Source organism: Mustela nigripes, chromosome 8 (assembly GCF_022355385.1).
Source record: "Mustela nigripes isolate SB6536 chromosome 8, MUSNIG.SB6536, whole genome shotgun sequence".
Lineage (NCBI taxonomy): Eukaryota > Metazoa > Chordata > Mammalia > Carnivora > Mustelidae > Mustela > Mustela nigripes.
The window spans coordinates 4350278-4368051 of NC_081564.1; the positions used below are offsets into that span (position 1 = coordinate 4350278).

The 17774-nt window shown below is 50.3% G+C and overlaps 1 protein-coding gene across 2 annotated transcripts in view; it reads right to left on the bottom strand.

Annotated features, from left to right (window-relative positions):
- Positions 1-17774, bottom strand: part of LOC132023068 (transmembrane protein 132B) — a 351058-nt gene that overhangs the window by 78026 nt on the left and 255258 nt on the right. For both annotated transcript variants that reach the window (XM_059408193.1, XM_059408192.1), the window contains exon 4: positions 9962-10148. In XM_059408193.1, coding sequence (XP_059264176.1) covers positions 9962-10148 — 187 coding nt within the window. The remainder of the gene's footprint in view (positions 1-9961; positions 10149-17774) is intronic.

Genomic DNA, 17774 nt, shown 5'->3' on the forward strand with positions numbered 1-17774 from the left:
CTGTGGAACCTGTGCTGCCCTCCCCACTCCACACTCCCAGCTCTTCCCTCCCCCCTCCTCCTGCTCCACCCACTCTAGCCCTGGGCCCTCTCGGAGGTCCTGGCTCACACCACAGCTGGGTCTGCTGGCAGTCGCGCACGGCTCCCTCTGCCAGGATGCTCTTCCGCCACAGCTGTCTATAGCTGCCTCGTTCTCCTTGGTTAGGCCTCAGGGCAGACACCGGACCCTCAGAAAGACAGCTTCCTAGTGCTCTGACACTGCCCACCCACTTCCCGGTCTCTCCGTTCTGCTACGAGTGTGAGTTCTCGGACCTGAACTGATGGAACGGACTGTCCTGGCATGGGAGCAGCCTGCGAGCTGGGGCTCTGGGCCGCGTCATCAGCATCTGCTGAAACACACAGTAGGCACACGAGTCCTGTTGGAAGGAAAGAAGTACTTGCGTCCAAGTCTTGTAAAGTCTCAGGCGGACACGACGGAGGACAGATCTGATTATTTCTCTTGTTTGTTTCCTACGCGGAGCCCGTGTACCCAGTTGCCTAGAAACTCACCAAATGTGTTCATTTTTTTTATTCCACCTTGTGGAAAGATAATGTGTTTTTACCGGCATGTGCAGAGATGGGCTTTTTAGTTTTAAGAACAGTAGTGGGATAGTGGACTCCAGCCCCGCACTCTGCAGCACCCCTGGAAATAAATCTCTAAGCTCAAAGCTCAGTAATTGGGCAGAAAACTAAAGAGAAGTGAGAGGGAATGAAGGGACATAGTGGAAGGGGAAAGGCAGAAAACTTGCGCTTTCATAAAGAAAAGAAACAGGCACCGAGTTAGCATTTCCCAGGCATGGAGGGAACTGCAAAAAGATTATTGTCAAGCTTTAGGTTTTAAAGATGATGCAGAAAACATCATTATTACCCTGAGCTGTGACACTCCTCTTTTTCAACTGCCCTTTTTAAGATGGGATTTTTGAAGGGTTTGACCATCTGTGCTGTTCTGCTAGAAATGGAATTATCAGACACAAATGGTTTTCAACTCCAAAATTTCCATCAGCTCCACTTTCTCCCTCTCCCTGTACCAAAAAATAATAAACCCAGCGCATAGTATATACTAAATAAATGTCTGTTGTACACTAATTGACTGGAAGGAAGGAAAGAAGGAAGGAACAGATGGATAGATAAGCAAATGGATGGACGGATGGATGGATGGATGGATGGACGGACGGACAGACGGATGGATGGTTGGATGGATGGACGGATGGACTGACGGACGGATGGACGGATGGATGGACGGACGGATGGACGGACGGACAGACGGATGGATGGTTGGATGGATGGACGGATGGACTGACGGACGGATGGACGGATGGATGGACGGATGGATGGACGGACGGATGGACGGACGGATGGATGGACGGATGGATGGATGGATGGACGGATGGACGGATGGACGGATGGACGGATGGATGGATGGTTGGATGGATGGACGGATGGATGGATGGATAGAAAACTGGATGCAAGGATGGATGGAAAGATATATAGTTGGATGGATGAGTAGATGGATGGAAGGACAGATGGACAGATGGATGGATGAAGGAAAAGATGGGTGGCTGTTCAATCATATGGACAGATGGATGGGCAGATGGAAAGACAGATGAGTGGACAGACATGAATGGACAGAATGATGGATGGAAAGATGGGTAGTTGGATCAACAAAATGGATGGGTGGAAGGATGGATGGATGGATGGAGATGGTACATGAACGGACAGATGGACAGACCGATGGGTGGAAAGACAGATGGATGAGTACATCACCACTGCCACTGTTGTTTTGCAAGTTTTCCTCCCTGGATCAGCCCCTGTCCTGGCTTCCAATCCTGGGGTCTCTCCCTCGTCCTATCAGACATTACCCCAAAGCTGCAGATTTCCCTTCATGAAGTAGAGATTGTTTCTCTACCCTAAAGGTGCCAACAGTCTCCAATGTTACCCAGGGCTACACAACTTGGTAGCAAAGTTCCAAATCATAAGCCTGGGTTGCCTTCCAGGGCCATGGTGCCCCCTCAGAAGGTCAGAAGGTGCAGTGAGACTGATGGATGGACAGACAGATAGAAAGACGGATGGTGGAGTTACAGCTGACTGCCCACCCCAAGTCTTCCCCCCTCTTGCCCTGTCACAGCCAAGTCCCCAAATACCAGGTCTTCATCTCCCCACCTCTGACCATTGGCAATCTCTGACTCATGAAATCAAACTCTTAGCTCCCTCCAGGAGGAGAACCCACCACCCACTCTGAGACTGAACTTCGGCTTGGCCTTCACCCAAAGTGTGACAGCTGTGCCCGCATATGTCCAGAGAAAATGGCAGCCATGACGAAAATAATGATGACTAAAGCTGACTGAGTCCCGACAGGATGCTGGGCCAACACAGTAACACCCTCCCTGTAGTCCGACTGAGTCCTCATGAAACTCTAAAAGACAAGAAACCTCATTTCTTCAGTTTACAGAGGAGAAAACCGAGTTTCAGGTAAGTAAAGTGATAGGCCCACGATAACCCAGCCAGTAAACACTAAAATTCCAATTTCGGTCTAAACAAGTTGACCCAACAAGCTGTACTCTTGACCAAAATGTTCTACTGCCAACTACCTTAAAGGCAAAAATCATTGAAATTTTCCCAGTATGTGCATCACCCAAGTAAATGAACAGGATAACAAAACTGACAAGGTAGAGAGGGTCGTTAATTCGACATAACAGTTGGATCCGGGTCAATCTACCTGGGGTGCTCTCCACTGCACGCATGACCTTCACATTTTCCTGGATGTTGTAAGCATGCTTGTACTTGTTCTAGGTCCCTTGGTCCATATGACATCGCTGTGCAACAGACAGGACCAGTGTTCTTACTTGGGATTCACACATGAGAAACTACAACAAAGAGAAGTTAGGGGACCCCTCGGAGGCTACATGCAGAATGAGAAGCCAGGTAGGCTCTGCCCTCAGGTCTCCTCTCCCCAGCTCCTGGGGTTGGAGGAGGAGCTACAACAGAAGCCTCCCTGGCCCCAGGCCCATGGTGGCCCCTACCCTCCAGGATGAAAGGCTGTCTTTGTAAACAAAGAGGCTAGAGATGATCATGCCTGTGGGGTCTCTATCGTGAGATCCTCTGGAAAAGCAGAGTGCAGAGGGCTTCCCTGATGCCAGGAGAGCAGTGTCCTCGGAGCCTGGAGGTGTCAGAGGGGGTGGGTGGGCTGGGGATGACATGAGACCCAGAAAGCTCCTCAGGCAATGGAACAGATCATGGGAAGAGAGATGGAGTAAACTGCCTGAGGAAGACTAGAAAGGGGAGACTGGGGTTCTGTGCAAAGCAGGTGGGAGGAAATAATGGCCCCTCTAGGATGTCCACATCGTAATCCCCAGAATCCATGGATATGTTACTTCACCTGGCAAGACGAAGAGTGAAGACTCTTGAGATGGGGAGATTTTCCTGGCTAACATCCACGTGGCACCCATGTCATTGCAAGGGCCTTCCTAAGGGACTCTGGGAGTCAGGAGGGTCAGAGAGGAGATGTGATGATGGAAGCAGAGGTTTGAATGACATGGAGTCGGGACCCAAGGGATGTGAGTGGTCTCTAGAAGCTGGAAAAGGCAATATGTGGCTTCTCCGTCTCAGCTTCAGGAAGGATGCAGTTCTGCTGACAGGTGGATTTCAGCTCAGTGAGACCCATTTCAGACTCTCGGGCCTCCAGACTATAAAATGATCATTTCTTGTTGCTTTAAGTCATTAAGCTTGTAGTGATTTGTTACTGCAGCTAAAGGAAATCGACTCCGCAAAGGAGAGCTCCAGCCAGTGGCCTTGGGTTCTGACAGTAAATATGACCATCCATTCATCTGTTGAGCAAATACTGTATGCTCGGCATCATGCATGGAGTCCCCAGTGATCAGAGCAAACACGGTCCCTCCCATCCAGGAGCTTGCGATCCTGTTTCTGCTTTCCAACCTACTGCCGCCCAGCTCCAAATTCAGCCCTCATTACCTGCTCTATGTAAATGGGCCCGAGCCCTTTCCTTTGCCAAAAGGTGACGTGTTGAGCTGTCAGTAGGGGTGCTGGAGAGACGTTTCCAAGGGAAAGGGCTTTGCCTTGGGATTCTGGTGCACCCTGTCTACGGGCTGTGCACCCGTGCTGGGACTTCTCCAGCACCGGAAGCCATCCCCATGCCCAGCTCCTACAGCGCCCTGCACCCAGCAGCTTTGCCCAGCAGCCACCGATGCCTCTGATGAGACATCTTTCTCTAAAGAACAGTCTTCAGGATTCCAGGAAGTTCCACTGGCATGCTACCTCTGCAAGTTCTCCACGTTCCGTGAGCTGGGACCACACCCTGTCCAGCAAGAGCTGGATCTCAGGGCAGGGGGGGAACGGGGGGGACTTGTTCCTGGGGCCCCCAGCTCAGCCCTGGAGCTGTGGATGCTCATGAAGGCTGCCATTCGAACACTCTTCAGCGTTCTCTTTGTTTCTTACTAAGCAATCCGTCATTACTCCAGTCTCTGTTATGAATAATGACCCTTTAGAGCAAACTTTCTCTGTTTAAATTCTTTCTCGTGATCAGAGCCACACTGAGACAGACATGCACAATCACGTAAATAAGCGTGAACTGCAGACACTGGTGGGGTCTACAAGAAGCAAGGGAACAAGAGTGTAAGAAGGACAGAACTAATTTGGTCTGAGCAGCCAGGAGAGGCCTCTCCAAGTGGACTATTGAGGCCAAAAGAGACCAGAAACCAGCCAAGTGGAACATTCTGGGCAGATCCAGGACTCAAGTGTGGCTGTGTTCCGAATGCACGGGCTTCTGATGAACAGGACACACTTGAGACATTGGAGTCGTGTTGTGCAACAAAACCAGCAAGACGGCGGCATCAACCAGAGCCTGTGGACCTTCAGATCCATTCTCTGTGGGGTTCTTGCTGCTCAGAGGACCCAGGCCTGCTTCCCAGGAATGCCTCCCCTTGCTCCAGCCCCGGGGCCAGTGGAATCTTGTTCTGGCCAGAGTTCCCGACTCTTCTGTTGTGTCTGCCTGCTCATCGTACTCATTGCTGAGCTGCGTGTTCAGGCTTCCATCACTATGTTCTCGCTACTTAAGAGCCACCCGTTAAGCACAGAGCCCCCCCATGGTAAGGACACAGCGTAAAACCATAAGCCAACCTCAGCCAGACTGAGGTTGATCTGGAGAATCAGAACGCTGAAGAGTGTTCGAATGGCAGCCTTCACGAGCATCCACGGCTCCAGGGCTGAGCTGGGGGCCCCAGGAACAAGCCCCCCGCCGCCTCCCCTGCCCTGAGATCCAGCTCTTGCTGGACAGGGTGTGGTCCCAGCTCACGGAACGTGGAGAACTTGCAGAGGTAGCATGCCAGTGGAACTTCCTGGAATCCTGAAGACTGTTCTTTAGAGAAAGATGTCTCATCAGAGGCATCGGTGGCTGCTGGGCAAAGCTGCTGGGTGCAGGGCGCTGTAGGAGCTGGGCATGGGGATGGCTTCCGGTGCTGGAGAAGTCCCAGCACGGGTGCACAGCCCGTAGACAGGGTGCACCAGAATCCCAAGGCAAAGCCCTTTCCCAGCAACAAGCCTATTTGTGGATGTTCTGTGGACAAGTCATGTCTTCCATGCAGAAGCCGCCCAGAGTTAGTTGCCACTGAGAAGAAAGAAAGGAGGTGACGAAGGGAAAGTGGGGGAGAGGAAAGGGAAGGGGAAGGCAGGAAGAGAGAAAAGGAAGCAGCACGTAGAAGGTACTCCCTGCCAAGCACGGTGGGCGGAATTCTCCCCTTGGCAGCTGTGTGTCTGGGGAACGGCTACAGCTACTGACTACAAGAGGAGGAGCTACCAACTTCGGTCCCATGGCCAACTTTACAAAATAGCTCTGGTGCTCGGAGCCACGTCAGAGCCACTCTTTATAGTGCTCTGAGAGATAGATAGCGATACACAGCGCCACTCAACCACCCAAACCCGGCGCCTTCCTGCCAAAAGGAATGAAAGCCCAATGTGAGAAACTGTCCCTGAGTAAAGACCAGCCAGATGGGGAGCACCGGGTGGCGTCAAATGGTCAGAGGCATGCCGCGTGCACAACACACGTAAAACCAGCCTCCCTGAGCGGCAAAGCACCAGGATGGCCCCTGAGGGCAGGGAATGGGGGTGACTGAAGGAAGGCAGCAGAGAAACCTCCAGATGCAGGCAAGCTCGCCACTGGTATCCACTGCACTCCACCCCCAGGCACCAGTCAGTAAGACACAGGAGCAGGAAAGGAAAGAGTCAACAAAACAAAATGGCAACCCATGGAACCGGAGAAGATATTTGCAAATGACAGTACAGACAAAAAACTGATATCCAAGATCTATAAAGAACTCCTCAAACTCAACACCCAAAAAAAAACAGATTATCATGTCAAAAAATGGGCAGAAGACATGAACAGATAATTCTCCAAAGAAGACATACAAATGGCTAACAGACACATGAAAAAATGTTCATCATCATTGGCCATCAGGGAAATTCAAATCAAAACCACACTGAGAACCTTACACCAGTTAGAATAGCCAAAATCAACAAGACAGGAAACTATATGTTTTGGAGAGGATGTGGAGAAAGGGGAACCCTCTTACACTGTTGGGGGGAAGGCAAGTTGGTACAGCCACTCTGGAAAACAGTGTGGAAGTTCCTCAAAAAATAAAAAATAGAGCTTCCCTATAACCCAGCAATTGTACTACTAGGTATTTACTGGGTATTTACCCCGAAGATACAGATGTAGTGAAAAGAAAGGCCATGTGTACCCCAACGTTCATAGCAGCAATGGCCACAATACCCAAAATGTGGAAAGAGCCAAGATGCCCTTCAACAGATGAATGGATAAAGATGTGGTCCATATATACAATGGACTATTACTCAGCCATCAGAAAGAATGAACGCTGAACTTTTCCATCAATATGGAAAGGACTGGAGGAGATGATGCTGAGTGAAATAAGTCGCACAGAGAGAGTCAGTTATCATATGGTTTCACTTACTTGTGGAGCATAAGGAATTACACAGAGGACATTAGGAGAAGGAAAGGAAAAGTGAGTTGGGGGAAATCAGAGGGGGAGACAAACCATGACAGACTGTGGACTCTGAGAAACAAACTGAGGGTTTTGGAGGGGAGGAGGGTGGGTGCTTGGGTGAGCCTGGTGTTGGGTATTAAGAAGGGAATGGACTGCATGGAGCACTGGGTGTGGTGCATAAACAATGAATCTTAGAACACTGAAAAGATAAATAGAATAAAACAGAATAGAATAGAATTAAAATAAAATAAGATAACATAACATAATGGAGTCACTTATGCCACGACCACATCACCAAACCAGGGCCCCACACCCGGCCTCCTAAAAATGTCCGCCTCCCTCAGGAACATAGAATTAACTGGTTGGTCTGCAATGTTCTGATCAGCACCAATAAGGCAACCTGTCCCACGGGCCCTCTCCATCCCCCAAAGGAAGAGGAGATAATTTACCCGAGACCCTTTTGTCTGCAATGGAAGGTGACCTCCCCTGAAATAATCCTTTTTTCTGCTTATAACTTTCTTGTCCTGCCTTTAGAGCCCCTCCCTTTCTGTAGCCCTTTGGAAGTCCTTCCTACTTTCTAAATAAGATACTGCCCGATTCGTGAAATGTTTAATAAAGCCAATTAGATCTTAAGGAAAAAAAAAAGAGCAGGGACACCCCACAGGGAAGTGCCGACCCATGCAGAGAGACCATCAAAGCCAGCCCATGATCTAGGGCCACATTCCGAATGCCTGCTTTCCCTGCCCTGCCAGGCTCTTCCTTCCTTCCTGTGTGGGTTTCACCGCCTCCTTCTCTCCCCACCCAATTCTGTGCTGTCCCAGCTCCGAGCCCTGACCCTGTGAGGGACAGCCCACTCAGCCCAGAGCTGTGAGTTAGGTCTTCAGGCAGCATCGTGAGAGAGGGTGTCACCGTCAGCAAAGAGCATCTGTGTGTCTGTAACAAAGATCTCATCAGGAAAGGGGATCCCAAGAGACAGGACAACCAGCACATCCCCTGAAGCCCAATAACAGCAGAATAACGGTCCCCACTGGCAGGCACTCTCCTCAGAAGGGGACTTAGGGCCGGCGATTAGGGCCAGCGAAATGCTAAAACCAAAGTTTGGCCAAGGCTACACTGTTGCAAACGCCGAACACACCACAACAGCGTGAAATCAGCCACCAACAACCCATGACAAATGGTCATGGCTGTGTCTGACCCTGGATTTGGTCTGCGGGCTGCTGCGCTTGGCCAACCACGGGGCTCTGCCCCTCTCCTGGTTCCAGCCCCCTTTCCTGCTCTTCCCAAAACCGGCACCTGCCCTTCAGAGGAGGGCGTGACCTTCTCCCTCGGAATTCCGTCCTCAGAAGCAACAGGAGGCTGCGGAATCCCCATGAACAGAGAACCACCCGTTAAGCACAGAGCCCCCCCCCATGGTAAGGACACAGCGTAAAACCATAAGCCAACCTCAGCCAGACTGAGGTTGATCTGGAGAATCAGAACAGTCTCGTTCTGCTTTAAAATCCACATCCGTCTCTCTCTGCCCCTTAACAGGGCCATTTCCTGCTGCCTGCAGCTGCACCGAAACCAAAATGGAGACTGCGGCCGAGGCGGGTCAACTCCATTGGGCTAACTTTCGAGAACTAGATAAGCCCAGTAGCTGGGATGAAAGCAAGGGCTTCATTCATGCGCTGACCTTCATCCACAGCATACAGCCACTGTCTCAGGCACTGTTCTAGGTGCTGGGATCGCAGATGTGGACACAACTGACGGACTCCTACCCTCACGGATCTCACCTTGCAGGAAGGGGATGGAAGGGGAGCCCTGCACCTCCAACACCAATAACATCTATAAAGAAGCTGAAACAGGGCAGTGGTGTGAACAGGGAGAGCCGGGCAACGGGGACAGAGAGCCAGTTCCGGCCCACGTGGTTGGAGGGTGCGTCTCTTCACAGTCAAGGTGAAGAGAAGGAGCCAGGCACGGGGACACATAGGGAAAGTATGTTTTGGGCATAGACAAGCGTAAGAACCCAGATATGGGAACTGCAGACTGCATTGGCAGGTGTAGGGTTTCATCTGCGAGGACCTCAACCCTGGTATCCAACTGGAGTATGGACAATAGAAATACCCACAGATTGCCCTACAGTATCTGGGTGCTGACCCTCATGCTTTGTCGCCAGACGGAAGGCTGAAGCAATGCTGAATATTTCCTGTTCCACTGAACATTTCCAGTGCGAGAAGGGGTATTAGGAATGGGGTACTCCTGGGAACTGAGGACCCCTGTGACTCACCAGCATTGTCCTTTTTACACTCTGGAACCTCATGCATGACCCTGTTCTGAGATGGGGCCCCTGAGCCTGGTCATGAACGGAGCTTTAACCAAGCTCAGAGGGAAAATCTGGTCACCTCCCGGCCAGGAACAGAAACGGGAAGTGGTTTTACGGACTCTGGGACTCTCTGCAGGCTCAGCGGGCCAGTCCTCAACAAGCCTGCTTCAGGCTATCACATTTTTCAGCTTGCCTGGCCCCACACTACCTGGGAACTGCCCGGTGAGGCTTGGTGGCCAGAACTGCTCACTCAGCATGCAGAGCACTGTGCCCACTCGGACGCCTGGTGCGTTCCACTTGACCCAGCCCTCGGTCCTGATGGGGGCCCAGATTGAGGCCATAAAGAACAGGAGCCCCCAGGAAATATTCACCAATATCCGCAAAGGAGAAGAGATTTACGGCAGACCCCAAATAGTTTCTGAAAAGGCATTAGAGAAAGCAGGCTAATAAAATGTAACCCAAGTGTATTTCCCTTACTTAAACGTTCTCATCAGGTGCATTAAAAAAAAAAAAAAAACAGGTTATAAAACATGTCATGTTTCTTGGAACATTAGAAGCGCACCAAGAAAACCTCTTGGTGACCCTCTGCCGAAGCTCAAATTTCTCACCATTGCGAGAGGGACGATGCCCACAAAGGATGTCGGGCTGACGAAGATCTCGGAGACGGCCAGCTCACTCATGGAGTCCTCCACCGGGTACTCTACCTGCCAGGTGATGGGCTGTGCCCCGGCCAGGCCGCTGCTGTTGTCAATCCCAAAGTCCACTTGCAGGATCTCATAGAAGGTGCCATTTGCCCTGGAAAACAAACACAGGTCGAAGTGCAGTTGAAAACCTGAGGCTCCACAGAACAACATGAATGCCATGTTCCTCCTTGCCAGTCAAAAGCCCAATACAACAGTGTTGACAGAGCCTGATTCATGGGCTGTCAGTGACCCCCACACCTCCAAGTGGGTGGGCCGTCCGTCTGCAGGGCTCAGTGGAAACCCATCTGTCTTCCCTGGGTAAACAGGTCAGACAGCTCTCCCCACCCCCATGTTTGCACACAGCGAGGGGCCCTGAGCCTCCCTCCATTCCTGAGGCACAGCCTGGACCCTGGCTAATTCCACATTTGCGTATCTGTATGTCTGTGGACCTGTGGCTCAAACTCAGAGCTTTATGATTTGGGGAGAAGGGTGATGACGTCATGGACTGGTGGCAGCATGATGAGACCAAGCAGGGGAAGGACTCCATAGCTCCCTGTCCACTACGTAACCATGAGCGACACATAAGTGATTCCTCGTGTCATGACCCTGAAGTGAGATGAGACATAAGAATTCCCCTGCCTTAATTCATGGAGTGGCAGCACTGCGTATGTGTTTGGAGGAGGGGAAGAAGGCGGATGCGACACAGAAACATGAAAAAGACCAGCGTCACTCTCAGTATGTTTGCACACGGGAGCACCTTGTCACTGACGGGGATGTTGTAAATTATAGGCAGCCCATTGTGCCAGCGGCAGACGTCACTGAACAGAGTTAAGACTAGGGTCATCCAGCACAGGATTTGTGAAGGACTCCTGTTCTGTAGCCTTTCCCGTCACCCCTGATGCTAACTTTATCCCCACCCCAGGAACCTGACAGCAGGGTGACCGATTCCTGGTTCCCCGAGACCTGAGTCACACAAACCATCCTATTCGTTTACTGTCAGTGGGCCTGCCTGGACCAAAATGGGCTTGGAAGCCTTCAGGGTGTGGACAGGGTCTGCCGAAAGAGTTTTGAAAATAACCCCGGGCTTGCTGGTCGCCCACCAGAAATGCCGTACCATGGACAGCTCCCCTCCCCCCTGCTGACTTCAGAAGAGGGTGAAAACCCCAACTGGATGGTTAGAGGCAGCCAAGAGGTACCAGAGGCAAGGGTCAGCCCTAGGGATAGTATTGACAGAACTGACCTGCCCGATGCAGAATTCCACTCAAATCAGAACGACACTAGACTCCAGATAGAACGGGTCATGCCCAACCCTCTTCCATGCAGGCAAGGCTTTAAGAAACTCTCTGATAGTGCTCTGTCCATTACTGTGGCCAGCAGCCAGAAATGGCTATTCACCCTGAAATACAAATTTATTAAAATGACACTTGGGGTCCCAGTTAAGCTGGGTTGGGACATGGGAGCTCTGTCCTCAAGTATCTATTTGTCACGGTGTTCTGCACAGGGAAGACAGCATGTATGGCATAGAGATCCCTCAGTTCGTGAGAAGATGGACAGTGGGCACACGGGAGAACCCCCACCCGGGGGCCCCAGTTTACCTGGGAATCTCTAGTAAGGAGGCAGGACAAGGGGAGGCTAAGAGCAAATTCTGAGTTGCCGACGGGGTTTCAGGGTCTTAGGGACGGAGGCAAGTCTTTACTTCTCCATCTGTTGAGTCTCCTACAAGAGATGCTTGGTCCTATTGGACGAGATCTTCACTTCCTCTTTGGGCTGCACTGTCCTCGGAACCATGACTTAGGAGTTGCTTTTTTTTTTTTTTTAAAGATTTTATTTATTTATTTATTTGACAGACCGAGATCACAAGTAGGCAGAGAGTTAGGCAGAGAGAGAGAGAGGGAGGAAGCAGGCTCCCCGCTGAGCAGAGAGCCCAATGCGGAGCTCGATCCCAGGACCCTGGGATCATGACCTGAGCCGAAGGCAGAGGCTTTAGCCCACTGAGCCACCCAGGCGCCCCTTGGGAGTTGCTTCTAATTCCTCCTGGGTTCTCAGCACTTGGTAGACCTCAGCAAGGCAAACACCAAGAAATTGAGACCCCCAGCAAGAGAAGAAAAGGAGCATAACTCTCTGTGTTCTCAGCGATTTGATCCTGCAAAATCTGCGCTCTGGTCTCGGGGGTATAGAAACAGCCAGTCTTAGGGCAGAGGGGGCAGGGTCTGTGTGAAAGGGCCAGCCCCCTCCTCTCTTCCCGGGCCTTTCCTGGTCCTCTCTGACTGTCCAGCCCATGAGCTGCCCGAGCTACAGGAATCTGCCCGAGTCCAGCTACAAACGGATCAACTCAGAGTCACTTACGCACAGGTTTTTATTTTAAGTCATTTCCTTCAAACCGGAGGAAAGGGGTCTTTTTAGTTTCAGGCAGCTGGCATGCTTGCTAATAAGTCCATTTCTATGGAAATGGGTTTATAATTATTAACTTTACCTGGTCTTGATCTGTCCTGGATAAAACCTTTCAAATTTAGAAAAGTGCTTCACGATCCTCTCAATTTAATAATTACCAACTGCCTTTGAGGAATCTGGATCAGTATTGTGGCTGTGAGATATTCATGAGATATGTTTCCCTGGGGTGGAGAAGTGTGTGTGTGTGTGTGTGTGTGTGTGTGTGTGTGCGCGCGCGCGTGTGTGTGTGTTCGGAGGGGTCAGGCAGGAATTGCTACTTGGCTGCTGCTCCCCTCGAGGCTGAGCACTGAGCATCCTCCCAGAAGGACTTGGTTCCCAAAGTCCTGTTTCCCACGGAAGCTTCTGCTTGAGTAAAGCTGAGCATCTTCCCCAGGACTCCAGGACCCCTAAGGTGGGGCTGAGGCCGCTTTTGAATGCACAGTGTGACTGCAGCTCAGACACACAGGCAAGAAGGAGGAGAGATGGAGACAGGGGAGGGGTATGGGGGACCCAAACCAGCAGCTTTGTCGCCGAGAGCCACATCCTGCCATTTCTCAGCATCTAACTCATGATGACAATCATGGCTGTTTGGGGGAGGGAGGGGAGGAAGAAGAGAGGGAGAAATAAGAGAAGAGGGAGGGGAGGGCTCGAAACCTTGAACTCTTCTCCAGCAAGTTGTACCATTTACATGCATGATTCCCCCACCACCCCCACCAACCCCTAGATGGTTCTGAGCTCCCAGGCTGAGCTGCTGAAGCTTTCCCCACATGAGCCTCTCTAGAAGTGGAGCAAGAAAGGTTGACCTCCGTCGGGATCTCCGTCTTAAGAGCTTTTCTCTGGCATTACGTTTTTAAATGACCCAAAGCAAGGCACCTACTGGCTCATGACCCCATTGAGCAAAGGTCCCGGGAGAAGTTGTGCTGCTTCCTCCCAGTGAGCACAAGAAGGCTGAGCTCCAACCTCCCTCTAGCCTGTTCACTCCGTGGGGACCGGGAGGTGCCTGCGGCAGCTGACACACCCAAAAAACTGTAGGCCTTCAGTGCCTATCTGTTTAATTCACTGACCACACCTAAACGGCGCAGTCAGACACCTGTAAAGATCCAGGGCTGCCCTCTGCATTCCAGGAGACAAGGAGTTACCAGCCCGCTGAGTTCTGAGCCATGTTCTTGGGCCTGGCTGGACAGTGTGTTTATACTCTTTGCTCTGAGAAGGTAGGTCTGTCTCCACGACCACAATGTCATTCTCTTCTTTAAGACTTGGTTTTTTCACAAAGTTTTAAGTTCACAGCAGAATGGAGGGGAGGGTACAGAGACACCCCCCCACCAGAAGCCCCCTGACCTCCCCACGACTTTCTCCCACTATCAGCCTCCCCGCCAGACAGTACATTTGTTACCACCGATGAACCTATGTTGACATCACCACCACCCAAACTCCATGGCTGACTTCACAGTTCAGTCTCGGTGGCGTACATTCGACGGGCTTGGACAAACGCAGGATGACCTCCATCTACCCTCATGGTGTCCTATAGAGAAGTCTCACCATCCTCTGGCAAGTCCCCTGTGCTCTGCCTATCCATCCCTCCTCTGCCCACTCCCTGGAAGCCGCTGAACTGTTTGCTGTCTCGGTCGTTTTGCCTTTTCCAGAATGTCCTATCACTGGAATCCTATGTGTGAACCCTCTTCAGACTGGCCTCTTGCACTTAGAAATATGTATTTAAGGTTCTTCCACATCTTTTCGTGGCTTGACAGCTCGTTCCTTTTAAGTGCCGAATAACTTTCCATTGTTGGGATGGACCACGATTTATTTAATCACTCACCTACTGAAGGACATCTTGGTGGACATAAGCTTTCAACTCCTTTGGGCAAAATACCAAGGAGAGGACTGCTGGGTGGCATGAACCTGACTCTTCAAAGGCCAAAGCCTATTGTAACATGACAGTCACCATGGTCCCCGGCACACTCATTTATGCAGTGACATTTAGTAAGCACATATTATGCATTAGGCACTGAGCATTCATTGGTAGACGAAACAGATAAGATCCCTGTCTTGCTGGTCAGGTAAATAAAGAAGGCAAGTCCTGGTCGTGGAAGATGCTGTCCTAAAATGAAATAGAATTACCTTTCTTTTTTAAAAAAGCTGAACAAATTTTTTAATTTAAAAAATTTAAATACAAATAAATACAAAAAATAATTTAAATCAAAAGGGTCCATTTTTATTTTAAACTAGAATATAGATTACAACAGGAGACCATGAAAGGTCTGGGGCCTGCCTGTATAGGAAATGACATTTGAGCTGAGACCCAAAGGATGATGAGAAGCCAGACAGACCCTCAGCAAATGTTTGTTGAATAAATGAGTAAATCTATTTTAAGCTTTAAAAAAAAAAAAAAATCGTGGGAAAAGCTTATCCCAAGCCATTCAGCATGAGCACAAGGTGCTAAAGGCAAAAGAACATCCATTCAGTGTTTGCTCAAACACCACCTGCTCAGTAAATCCCCTTCAGGCCACGCTATCGAAAGTTCCATCCCCATACCTACAGCTCTGACCCCGTTAGCCAGCTCTCTGTTTCCTGTGGCTTTTACCTTTCCACCTACTAAGTGATTTGTCGACTAACTGATTGATCAGTTCTGTTGGTCCCCACCCCCACTCATGAGCGCGTGCACACACACACACACACACCCACACACACACATTCCTACGAATGTGTTTGCCCGTTATTGTATCCCCAGCACTTAGAACTCTGCCTGGGATGTGGTTGGTCCTCATTTGGTATCAAGGACTATCCAACAACAGTTGGAATGAGATCTCAGAGGAACATGTGCTTAGCGAACCCTGAGACTAGGTGTTGGGAGAAGACAGACTGGAAAGTCAGGGAAGGCTTCCTGGAGGAGGCTGGACTCAGGCTGATCTTTGAACAACAGACTAGTAAGACAGGCAGTTGCTGCAGCCCCACTGCTTGGGGTCCCTCCTCACATGCTTCCCCCTCCCGGACTGCCCCCCACACCAGTCCGCGCAGAAAGGAAAGAAGCGATCGCTGCTCATCAGGCCCATCCAGGGGGCAGAGGCTCCGTAGTCCATCACTCTGCCTGTCACGCAGCTCTTTTCATCCTGATCTAATGACCAGCTCTCAGGATCTGGGATGAATAAATCATCTCCTTCTGCAATTCCATAAAACCCAGGCACTCCCTCCTCATTTCTGTTTTGTCAAAGGCAGCGCTGCCAAAGATTGCCGTGGGAAGAGCGTTTCAGGTTGGCGAGTCGGGCAGTGTTTGGCATTCAAAGGTCTAAAAATAGTTAATAGCCAGGAGTCTCGAGCAGGGACTTAGGATCCTTCAGACTCAAAACATTCTCTCCTCGTTGGTTTGATTTCCTGACTTCTCATCATCAAATTTTTATATAGAACTTGGAAAAAAATTTCCGAGACTGTATCAGTTGGGGACAGTCCAAGGGTCGAGGCTCCTTTATTGCATTTCTGATTGACTAGGAAAAGCTAAACAGAAAGCCCAGAGGTTAGAATGTGGTCCCCTGGGCTCACCGTGGCCCGACCCGTCCTTTATTAACTGCCCCCCACTCCGCGTTCTTACGAAATGTGAACTAGCTGCCAATATTTTTAAATGCAGAGAATCCACACATCTGCTCCCCCAAAGAGATGGGGTTTCTGGCTTCTCCGGGAAGATGGGGAGACCAGGCGATATTACTCCACAGGCCCCTTGCGGCAACAATCAGCCAGAGCCACAGAAGGCTGTCCCCACCCTTGGGGCTGGAACTCTCCAACAGGCCATTTTATCCATGTGTTGTGTCCCTTGGGTCCCTGTGGGCATTTGTGATCTCTGAGAAAACACGTTTTGTTTTTGGCCTGCTAGTAAACACCTGGTGAGCTGTTTCCCACTCACAGGATTCCTCCTCCTCTTGGGAACATTTCTCTCCCCATCACCCTGCCCCAACCTCCTGCCGTGGTATTATCCTGCTACCCAGCCCCTCCCTGCGGCTCTGCTCTGGACTCGGCAGTGAACCCTGACCTCAACTGGGTGAGGAGCGCTCCCTAGCCATGTCAGAACCTTCTGGAAAATTCCCAGCTTGGCGCAGAAAAAGTGCAGAGTGTCCACAAAGAAGCTGGACACAAATGTTCATTGTAGCATTTTCCAGAACAGCCAAAAAGTGAAAACAATCCAACTGTCCGGTAGGAGTTGACTACCGGCGGGTACAGAGCTTCTTTGGGGGGTGATGAAAATGTCCTGGAATTAGGTACTGGGGAGGATTCTACAATTTGATGAATCTACTAAAAAAAAACTCAGGATCGTACACTTTGAAAGGATGCATTTTATAGTATGTTAATTATATCTTAATTATCTAAAGTTTAAAAAAATGAGAGGAAAAAATCAAGTCACAAAAGGATCTGCATGGCCCAATACTTTGTATTAAAACGATAAGCACGTGGGCAACCATTCTCTGTTGCCCATATTAAAAACCATGAAAACGTGCACCATGATGATAATGTCCTCCTCAGAGGAGAGAGAGAATGAAACCAGCAAGAGGCACAGAAAGGCTCCGATTGGGTGTAGAGTATTTAGTTCTTTCAAAATGTGAAGAGAATGAAGTCAGGTGGTAAGAAAAAAAGAAGCTGGGGGACAACATTGAAGGTGTGTTGGGAGTATTGTCCATATGTTTGTCTAATCAAGGAACATTTTGTTTAAAAATAAACATTTATTTAAATATAGAAAGCTGCCATCCTCAACTAACTCTCTCTCTCTCCCCCTCGTTAGGTTTCTTCTTCTTTTGTTTGACTCTCACACGGGCACTTCTGCTGGCATCCAGCCAGGACACTCCCCATCTGCCTCTTCAACCAGCTCGCGAGGAGACAGCCAACCCGTGGCCCCCACGTCCCAACCCCAGGAAATAAGGAAACTATATCCTCTCCTTTTCTTTCTTAAATATTTTAAAGTCCCTCGCAGGCTGGTATGAGTGACCTGAGTTTTGCTTCTTTTCCCAGAGCTGAGAACAATCAATCCCGGGAATGAGCGAACACTCGGGCAGCCCCCTCCAGCCCCCCCGCATCTTCTCAGCTGCCAAACCCAGGACTATTTCTCCCACCAACACTCACCCTCACTTGCAGCATATTTGATTTTATCAGCATCACCATGACAAGCCCGGAGACAGCTAAGACAATCGCCACAATTAATCTGTCGGCTATCTTGCCGACAACATCCCCAAAAACTTTCCAGGAAACCCGACCCAGAAACCATCCCTCATACCGACTTCCGAGGTACAACTTCTCCGAGTCGGCCCCTCTGTTCCTTCCTATGCCCACC